This window comes from Ambystoma mexicanum, chromosome 6p, assembly GCF_040938575.1.
Source record: "Ambystoma mexicanum isolate Mex_15411 chromosome 6p, UKY_AmexF1_1, whole genome shotgun sequence".
Taxonomy (NCBI): domain Eukaryota; kingdom Metazoa; phylum Chordata; class Amphibia; order Caudata; family Ambystomatidae; genus Ambystoma; species Ambystoma mexicanum.
In genome coordinates this window covers 1,358,784,410-1,358,795,119 of record NC_090935.1, presented here as the reverse complement: position 1 = coordinate 1,358,795,119, position 10,710 = coordinate 1,358,784,410, and the positions used below count along the sequence as shown (strand labels likewise).

General features: G+C 43.1%; 1 protein-coding gene across 8 annotated transcripts in view; it reads right to left on the bottom strand.

Annotated features, from left to right (window-relative positions):
• Positions 1–3,340: 3,340 nt before the first annotated feature.
• Positions 3,341–10,710, bottom strand: part of NFIB (nuclear factor I B) — an 870,278-nt gene continuing 862,908 nt past the window's right edge. For all 8 annotated transcript variants that reach the window (XM_069626065.1, XM_069626060.1, XM_069626059.1 and 5 more), the window contains one exon: positions 3,341–10,682. In XM_069626065.1, the coding sequence (XP_069482166.1) occupies positions 10,553–10,682 (130 nt within the window). In that variant the 3' untranslated portion in view covers positions 3,341–10,552. The remainder of the gene's footprint in view (positions 10,683–10,710) is intronic.

Sequence of the window (10,710 nt, the reverse complement as noted above, 5' to 3'; positions counted from 1 at the left end):
CCAACCATCCACATGCTTATCGTCCCTGTCTGGAGGGATAGACGGGTATGCACGTTTGTTAGAAGCTGTGGCTGCCTGTATGACCAGACTCTCGGGAGTTGGGTGTTTGGACAGATAGCCAGGGTCACTACTGGCCAGGCGGTATTTTGAGGTGAGGGATTTATTTACCGGAGGAATAGAATCCGGAGTTTCCCAATTCTTGGCCACCCTATTTTGCAGGGCTACATGAAAGGGTAGTACTGGGTCTTCGGTGGGACCATGGTGCAATATATCTGTTAAATCATCCTGGATGAATTGGGCTGATGGTCAAGCCCATCCTAAGTAATCTATAACTTTGTCATTAATTGACGGTATGATGGACTGGCATGCTCTCCTGGTTCTGGTCTGCCAAAGTCGTTTTCAGGAGATGTGTCAATGCCACTTGCAATGTGTAATGATTCCATCAAGTCCCTCATTCTGCTTTCTTCTGAAATCAAGCATTCTGGGACATTTGGGGTGCCATATTCCATCCCAAAAGGTACATTCTCCTCATCAGATTTCTCCTGTTCCTCAGAAATTGAGGTCAGGGATTTGAAAAACTCCTTTCTGGGGAGAGGCTTGAAAACCTTCTCTGGGAGAGGAGGAGGAAGAGGTCTAGTACCTGGCTCTGAGGACAATACAGGTTTTGTAACCTTACCCTTCTCTTTTTCTGGCTTCCCTGGCTTGGCTAGAGCCTTTGGCGCCGAGGGTTTTGGCGTCGACCTTGATAACGGCGTTGTCGACAGGGTCTGTTTCGAGGGCGTCGAGGCGACCTTCGAAGATTTTCCCTTCGAGGTATGATGGGTCTCGGACGGCGTCGGTGACCTTGAGCGGTCGACTCGACTGTTTTCACTCGGCGTCCTGGAAGGTTCCCTATCCTTCCTTTTTCGATCACCCGGGCTCCAGTGTGGGAGCGATGACGCTCCCTGCTGGCTTCCGAAGAAGGCGCGGACCGAGGCTTTGCTTTTTCAAACACCTCCATCATTTTGACCCTGAATGCTTCCCACTCTTCAGCAGACAAATGTTTTGTGGGGCATTTCATCTTTTTTGGGGACTCGTCCGACGACAAGGTGGAGGGAGACCTGTGGCGTCGTTTCTTCAATCTTTTTGACGAAGGCAACGAGCGATGGGAATCGCTACGGGACCTCGATCGATGCCTTTTGCGTCGAGGAGAATTCTCCTCACGGGATCTCGACTCGACGCTACAGGTTTTTCGATCAGTTTTTTGACCTACCAGTAGCTTTCCTCTCCTCTCTCGCAATGCCTTCCCCATAATCGCCTGACACTTCGTACAGGCCTCCATGTCGTGGCCTTCTCCGAGGCACCACAAACACTCTCAATGAGGGTCTGTGATCGGTATTTTTGACCCGCACGATTTGCACTTTTTGAATCCCGATTTCGGGGTCGTGGTCGGCGTCGATGACGAGGACATATTTAGTTATTATATATTCTCACATAACACAAGGTGCGCCGAATGTCCAAAGCAACGTATACTGTGGAAAAACAGAACTGAGGCCAACGGGTGCCGCGTGTGCTGCTTATACACCTGATGACGTCACCCTCGACGGAGGCCTTCGAGGGACCATCGACTCGACGACATCGACGCACGGTGCCCTCTGCCGAAAAAATTTCCGAAGAGCAGCAAAGCTGGATGGAATACATCTAAGATGAGGAATACGTTGGAGGACACAATCCACTTAAATATACATTACTTGCCTCACAGGGCAGGGCTAGAAGCTTTAACACATTCCAAGCCTGGGACAATGGATCACACATTCTGATGTAGCCAGAAAAATAACCATGTGTTATTTCTGGTGACTCAGTGGAGGAAGGGAAGATTTGCTGGTGGTCCAAGAATACTCCAGTCTTCAAACAGGAAACCCTTATCATGACATTCGGCAGGAGAGGAATTTACAGTAACTAGTATACATTCTAGGATTATCTAGTATGGAAACACAATCACAGTTTAAAGTGTACAAGAACTCAGTTGTACCCATAACTACAGGCGGGCTGATGAAGGTTGCGTGTGTGAACAGTGTGGGACCTCCTGTCTGAGGAAGGGCAAAAGTAACAGCAGTGAGTGCAGCGTCCAAAGTGCCAAGACAAGAAGCAGCGACAAGAAGTCATCCTTTGGGGCTGCTGGGTTCTTGCTTTTATGGAGGTGAAATAAGCAGTCCTTTCAATTTTGATGTTATGGTGATTTCCTGCGTGTGAAGATACACCTGTTCATGTAAAGTGTGTGTTATCACGGCACTTGCCATTGCTACCAGTTAAACAGATTCTGTTGGTAAAATATTGCAGTAGATGTTCAACAACGAGTGGCATGCAAACAGCGATCAATGCACGAACGGATGCATCAAAGGTGTGAGCTGCGGTGGGGTGTTCATTTTGAGCAACAGTCAGGAAGGAAGGTCCCAGGTAGAAGTCACAAGAAGAGCAATATGTGCAAAATGAGGTCCATCAAGACACATATTTCAAAGACTCTTCAATACATCCAGAGACTGTCCATAGCCACATAGTCTGTATCCATCTAAATGTTCTTCCCCCAACAAAAATTGACTTACCATATGCTGTAGGCACTTTCAGAGACGGCAATCACTAACCGTGCCACGTAATGTACTCTAGGCATGGACAGATTCCTACCACTGCCATGTATTTGAACGTTCACCTAATGAGCAACTGTATGACCCTTTCGGCAGACTTATTTATTCCACATTACGAAAAATCGCAATTTTTGCAGAGTTCACCTTCTCCCGTACCACCTTTACATGCTCTTTGTTGCACGGTGAACACCAAATTGCCCATCGTAATTCACCATACAGTCTGCATCGCAGTCATATACGCACAAGGCGGCTTGCAGTTCTCCAATTCAGTTCACCCCTTTTTGCTTCTCTACCTTTGTTTCTGCAAAACTGCCTTTCACCAATTTAACAATAAAATTCACTGAACTTTATCAAGTTGCTTCCAAACCGTTCAGGGATTGACTTCCATGCGATGCTGTTGGTCACTAGCCGGCTTCAGCTGGGTTTTGGTGAGCATGCAGCAATCGCCGGGACTGATAAGTTATCTTTCATTCCTTTTGCCTCAACTACTTTGCATATCACAGTACACAAATACAAACATCACAACAGAAGTGGGAAATTGGCACAAGCAAAGACTAACTCTACTATCGCAAGTCTGTCTTTGTTTAAAGAAATTCTATTTTAACACAAGAGGAAGCACGCAGAAGGGCAGTGCTTGGTTTCGGAGAATTCAAAATCCGTCCTTGCAAACTGTTAGGTCAAAATAAACAACTTAAAGAAAACACAGTGCGTCACGTATCTGTAGCATAGCTCATTTTATTGTTTAAACAGTTTTTGCATAGGAAATATATCCGCTTCCAGTAATTGACTGCAGTATGAGCAGCTGCTAGCAGAATAGGCTGGATATAACAGTAACAATCACATTAAGTCAAGCTTGATTTACACCATTTTAAAACTTGTGGCAATTTCGAGTTCATTTATAACCTGCAAAACGTACCCAAAAAAATAAAATATATATTTATCCTCCAACCATGTGCAATAAAACCGTGGCTTTTACCCTGCCACTGTCTGGCTCGCCAATTGTGGGCACCATGTTCCAGAGACGCACGGCTAAAGGTGGGGTGGTGCATCGTCACTCCCCGAGAAGGCTGGCGGTAGCGTATCGCAGTGTCTCTCCCAGAGCACATGTGCACTTTCTTTTCAGTTCAATTGGAAAAAAAACGAGGTTCAGTATTCACTCCCAAGTCAGGGCTGGGGGGAAAGTGGCGGCGTGGAAGAGGTTAGGGAGGAGCGTGGGTCAGAAGATACAGCTGTGAAAGGACATGCCAAAAGTTTTAAAACGGATCAACCCTGGTGTGTAGCTAGCAAGCAATAACTGACTACTTGTCACCTACAGTTGTACTAAATGTATCTAAAGAAACACACAGCCCTACAAAAGTTGTTCAGAGAAATAGCATTGAGACGGGGCTCCTCCTCCCAGTTCACTAAAGGTTCTATATGATGTAAGCACAAATTAACAGCTCGATGAAGACATACGCTAATGCAGCTTTTGAGAAGCCTATCCCTGGGATTCAGTCACCCCTCACATTCTACGTGTTGTAGAGTTTGTTTATTTTCCTTGAAGAAATCGTTATCTGAAACATATTTACAACTGAACTCAACAGAGACCGTGAAACTGAACAGGCACTGCTCACTTGTTTGAGTTTTTTGGTAAACATTTTGCTGGTTTTTTTGTTTCTTTCATATTTTGCATCAACTTGTTTTCTTTCAGTCCATGCAACTTCAATGCCCTCAATGAAGAATGCATAAGTAGCTATACTTACTTTTTTTTTTAATAAAAAAAAACTTCCTTCTGCATAAAGAGATACATTTGCCACATCAGTCCCTGTAGCAGTTTGAAAACCATCCTGTCAAAAATACAGTAATACAAAGAGAGGCTAGAGTGCCACCAGCTCCCAGGGATCCCAGTGTTTTAGGCCACCGCGTGTTTGAAATGGTACCTGAACATGCATAAAAGTATCAAAGGCTCAACAGGGCACGCTGGTGTGCTGGTGGCACCAAAGCCCTTTTTCACAAATTCAACATACAATTGAATTGCAACACACACAGATATTTCTAAAGAGTTATAACTAGTGAACCCTTTTGTTACAAAAACAAAAAAAACTACTTACAACCATCGAAGAATAAAATTGCAATGAAAGAAAATGTAGAAATTGACCATCTCCAACCCCTCCCCCCCTTTTATTTTACTATTAACAATGTGACCAACAGAGCGGTGGCATGGAAACAGTACAAAGAGTTGTCATGGCAATACGTTTGGCTGATGCAAAGGTCATTGTGCAGGGTCAAAGGGCAAAATCAGTGGTCTGTGTTATCCTCCAACTGCAGTGCTCGACCACTCCCAAACCATCGTGCTGTGGGATGGGGGGCGGGCGGGGTTAAAAAAAAAAGGGGGAACTATGTCAGAAAGTGCAAAGATGAAGGAGGCTGCTGGTCCAGCTCCTTCGAGTACGAATGGATTACAACAGAGATCAGTTCCCGGGGTTTTCTGGTTGAACTTGCTGAGCTTGCACATTTAAATGGTTTTCCCTGGAAACCCAATAGAATAAAAAGTCCAGGAAGCATGCAGCTGGTTAACGTTAACAAAAAACATTGACAAGAACGTGCAAACTGTATTGGATCTCAGGCTTGGGGCCCAACTGCCAGCAACAACAGAGATGTTGCGTTGAAAGTGAACACCAAACATGGGAGAACTTTCTGTACCCTATATAATCTCTATTGGTATGTAGAATTTAGAGTGTAGGGGGCAATGAGCACTCTCCGGGGTCACAGCTGCCCACATCCCTGTATAACCTCTTTCCATTAAGTCCTTGTGAAGCTTGAAGTTGCAAATCCAAAATTCTGCTCCCTGAGGACATGGATGTGTGAGATATAAAAGTACTGTTTTCAGGTCCTTTGCTTTCTCCTGAATGCTCTGCGAAGCTAATCTTAAATACCAACATGTAACAATCACACAAAAAAACCATTTGCTAAAGGCCATATATACTAATAAAAAGACAGTGTTGCTTCCAACATTCTGAAATGCTCTGAAAACCAACTTTTCCAATACTAAATACAACAAAATAACCTTCATAAAATATAACTTTTCTCCATTTACATTTCTTTTTTGTTTTTTTTAAAGGATTAGCAACCTATGCTTTTAAAGCATAGGGTTTTGCGAAACATTTCCTAACATGGACAGTTTTTCTTGTGAATACATAAATTAAGAAACTGGAGAGTTTTAACCCAAGTCCAGTTTCAGAAAACAAGGACTATTCCTGTTTGTTTATAAAAAAAAGAAAATGGAAATAAAATATATCCCCCATTACAATTGTTAAAAAGTTAGCTTTACAAACGGGTATTTTAATTCAAAAAAATTTCTTAACAAAACTATACAGTGTACAAATTACTGTCTACAAGGTAGGCGGTTCATTAGAAGACCCCTTGGCTCTTCTGTCTATGTGCAGCTTCACAGACTCGTTCACATATTTTAACGGAGCTGCCCACCCATACATTATTACCCCACAACTATATTGCTATAATATTTTTTTTGCCATGCCTTTATGTACAGTCTCCTTCACTGCTTTTTTTCCCTTAATACAAGCTTCGAAACGTTCACGTCACTCCAGGGGAAACACACTTTAGGGGGGGCACCGCCAAGAGGGCCTGGGCTGCAAAGCGACTGGATAAAGGCAGAACAGTGCACATAGAACGGGGTGGCTCGGTTTAGTCAGAATTACACTTCCTGGTGAAGGAGGAGGCCAAAAACTAGACTTGAGTTTGGAAATCTTACTTTAAGAACAAGTATTTGCTTGCACCCGCCACTCATGCAACAAAAAGAGCAAAGCGCTTACGCATAACCTAGGTGTCTGAAAACGTACAACCTGGAATTCTGCTGGTCTCCAGGTGGCTTCCATGCTACAGCATGCATGCTTGTTTTCTATTTAAAGAACTTATATTCTTTTTATGTAGTGTGGATTTGGGTTCTTACAGAATTCACTGAGTTTATAAAGTGCAGCCTTATGGCGGTGGATTTGGCACAATGCCAGTAAACGTCAGCTTATTACTCTTACTGCTGTTTTTTTTTCTCGTGTTCTTAAAAGACAATTGAAAGTTGTTTCTACTGACAAATTGTTGTCATGTTCTTTCTCTACCGATTACCTGCCTTCAGCCATGTTCATGCAGTCAGTAGAGCACCCCGTCCCCCAGCCGAGTTCTGCGAACCGCGAATCAGCAAATGCTGAAGAACTCAGGGTTGTCCTCGCCTTTCTATACCCCTATGGGGTTTAAGGCGGTGGTGCTGCGACAGCAAGAGGGTGCCCCACCATACTCATCCAGGGCAGTCAGGTGAGGTCTGCAAAATGACTAACCATGGTTCACCAAGAGTTCCTTCCAAATGAGGATTGCACGAAGGGTTGTAATGCAACATTTACGTTTGTATGTGTTTTGCAGTACCTCAAGTTACACTCTGTGGCAGGAGGGGGCGAAAAAAGGAAGTACAGTTGACAAAACCATATACATTCAATAGATGTACACCCTGTTGATGGGCCTCAAAAAGTGGTTCCAAAGTATGTCATGAAATTCAGAGGATGGAGGGGTTGAACTTGGTAACCCGCATGGAGCTACATCTCAGCGATCGACGAGTACACTATAAGGACGATGCAAAAACCATATCACTCCACTTATTTTGTCAGGTATTGTGGCTTTATAGGCAATGACCTCTGCTTCCTTACCCTGGGACGTTTTTCAGTCATAGGAAGAAAAGCCAACTCTGCAAGAAAAGGTGAAAGTTCCATATTGCCTGCATTCCAAGGCGTGCAGCAATTGCACAGAACACATTGAAGGATCCATTGCAGAATCCTTGCAACAGTGCACATTTGCATGACATTTGCATCAGGGCAAACATGTCCCAGTTGTTTCAATGGTTTTCTGCACTAGGGTAATTTTTCCATTTGCGAATATACTGGGCACAATGGTACCTCGCCATGGCAAATATTCTGTAGCATGGAACCGGTAGGCAAAGGTTTTGCTCGCCAAGTGATTCAAAATAAAATATGAAAGCCCTGAAGGGCGGGGGGGCTGTATATTCGACCCCAATATGACATACAACAATGTGAAATGTTATTGTTTTGTGTCTAAACTTAAATATTCGAGCTGCACAGCGACACACATGCACCATCACAGGCAGGCGCCAGTATCCCACTGGCCTTTCCAGCACATGTGAGAAATGCAGAAAGACGTCATTTGACGCCAGGGTGGCGCGCTTCTTGAATGGCGGTTTGATGGCAAAGGGGTGAACAGGGGTGGACTGGGAACTAAAAGAGGCCATGGAAAAAATTACTGGGGAGCAAAAGAGGCCCTGGAAATAATGTTAAAAGTGGCCCCATATGCCACATTTTCAGCAAGCCCAATGCTTTTACTATGAGAAAATTTGGAAATACCACACAAAAGAGGGCCAGGGTGCAGAGGCCCACCGGGAAATCTCCAGAGTTCCCTTTAGGCCAGTCCACCCCTGGGGGTGAACACTCTATTTAGGCTAAAAGCAGGATTTCCTAGCTGCATAGACAAGGCTATCCTGAAAAAGTGTTTAGAGGAACTGGACCAAGTGGGCCTCTGCTACCACCCACATTCACAGAGGACAAATTACCAGTGGGGCGTTTCATGGGGGAGCAATGCAACCCAAGACTAAAATCCAGAATGGACCAACGCGGAGAAAAAAGAAGCTGGCACGAGTGACGGTGGCTTTTCAAAGCTCTCGCGATTTCCTCAAGTCAAGTCTGCCTCCAGCGGAGTTCATCTTTTTTTTATTTATTTTTTTATTTTATTTTTTACTTTTTGCATTACTAGCAATCCGGAAATAGATTCAGCTTGCACCCCAGGTGAAAAGTTAAAAGGAGGAAACCATGTCAGCTTGCTACAGTACAGTCGCTTTGTAGCCCGTGCCTGGCACAGGGTGTGTTGCATCACAGCTAGGGTGTAGAAAATATGCCCTCCCACCCTCCAAATATATATATGCACGTATAAAAACAAAAACAAAAAAAAACCTTTCCATCTTTCGGTGCACAGTAGGACCTCACTACACTGCAACATAGCAGAACCCACTTTGGTCAATAAAAAAAAAAAAAAGCATAAGTCATTCTTTTTTTTTTTCATCTGCAAACTTACCTAGAGCAACCAATAGAATTAAAAGCACAACCTACAGAGGCAAAACGTGGTATTGCATAATTTGTATAAATTTGAACTCCCTCCCACCCCTGCCCATCAACGCCCCACCGGTTCCCTCCCTCTAATATTAATTGGAAGATGAAAAACATGAAAGGTTAATAGAAAAAACACCAAAAATACTGAAAATATTGCTGGTCGATTACAATTCCTTAAGCGGCAGCTATACACAGCCATGATATGCATTATAAATGTGAGAAAAAGGTATAACTGTCTAAAAAATCCATGATGTCACATATTTCTCTTTTTTCCTCTGGCGTACAAAATATTTTGTCATAAAAATGGTAAAGATTTAAAATGATAATGAATGCAGCAAAACAAGTGTAGTGATGTCACCTTTTTTTTATATTCCAAGGCAAGGCACGTAATGTGGACATTATATCTTCGTGCAAATTAGGATTACTGGAAAGAGTAATTTTGATATATACTATATTTATATAATTATTTTTTTTTTAAAGAGACGGTGAGGCAAAATGTGTCTGCCCATGCAGGTTACAGTTTTGTCAATGCTAAAAAAAAACTTGTTGAACAAGACTTGAATATTTTTAGACAGCACCATGCAAGATGTGGACACCCTGCAACTAGACAATGTATTCAGAGTGTACAATTGTGTTTGTTGTACTGTATCACTGCTGGCAACCGCAGCTTGTAAACTGCAAGCTTCGCCCATTTTACGACATAGAATTTGCCTCTTGCCCATGTCTCTGTGATGCAGGGTTTTTTTCTTCTTTCCCTTGAACCTTCTGAACACGAAAAAGAGATTCGTGATGCAAACAGTAAATTCATTAATAAATAAATCCCTCCCTTCGGAAGAGCGGGACGCTAATCCCAATATACGGTAAGTGCTACGTCTCCATACTCTGTCTCTCAAGTACACAATTCCTCTCTGCTCCCACACCTTACGAATGCCCTCAACAACAACAAAAAGCAAGCAGGGACAGAGCAGGAGACCCATTTGTGTAAAATGCTTTCAAATTCTCGCTTGTCTCCTCAATTTAGAGTCTGAGGGATGAAGGACTGGTTTATTATGCCCCTTTGGGCATAATTCACAAATCACACTTGCCTGCATAAGTACTTCTTCCACGGGGGACATGCGAAATTCATTTCCCTGTTGCATGAGAAGGTAACACTATACTGTACCTACGCAGAGGCATTTTCTTCAGTCATGCCTTTTCCGTTGGGTCAAACTTTGCACTTCAAAATTGGTAACCGTGAAAAAAACTGGGTTAAGGGGAAAATGACTTTTCAGGATATACTAACAACCAAAATGATGTTACCTTTTATAAACTGTAACATACATATATATAAATATATATTTATGTAGGCTTATGGGCCTTGTCGTTTGGCAGCCTGGCTGCCGTCCACTAGCCTTTGTTCAGTGAGAAAGTCAGGAATGGTGATCCCATGCGTTAACACCAAGAATACTAAACCAATAAAACTAGCTTATCATGCAAATATTAAGGCATCTAGAAGTCAGTTAAAATATATTGTCAGAGAGAGACAAGAACATCTATTTCCCAGCGGACTTCAGACATCAAAGGCTAGTTCAGCCGGGGCAACATTTCACCCCTCAGAGAGACATCAAGACCTTTTTCTTATGTCATCAGAGTTTCAGCCTCGAGGGAATTAGTGATTGTAAGTGCTGCAATTGCTGGTCTGTTTTCTTCTCTTTCATCAGTTTAATAGTTTTTTTGTTTCGTTTTTATGTTGTCCCATTGTCCATTTTAGAAACATTTCTGGGCACTCTTATCTCAGTTGCTTGTTTCAGCTTGTAGAAAGGGTTCTCCGATTATGTTGAGTCCGTAATTCTGGACATTGGTTGGCAGGATTTGCGTCCTGTTCGATACTTGGAAAGGGACCAAACTAGCCCAGGTACCAGGACTGCAAAAGAAAAACAGAAAAAGTTGAT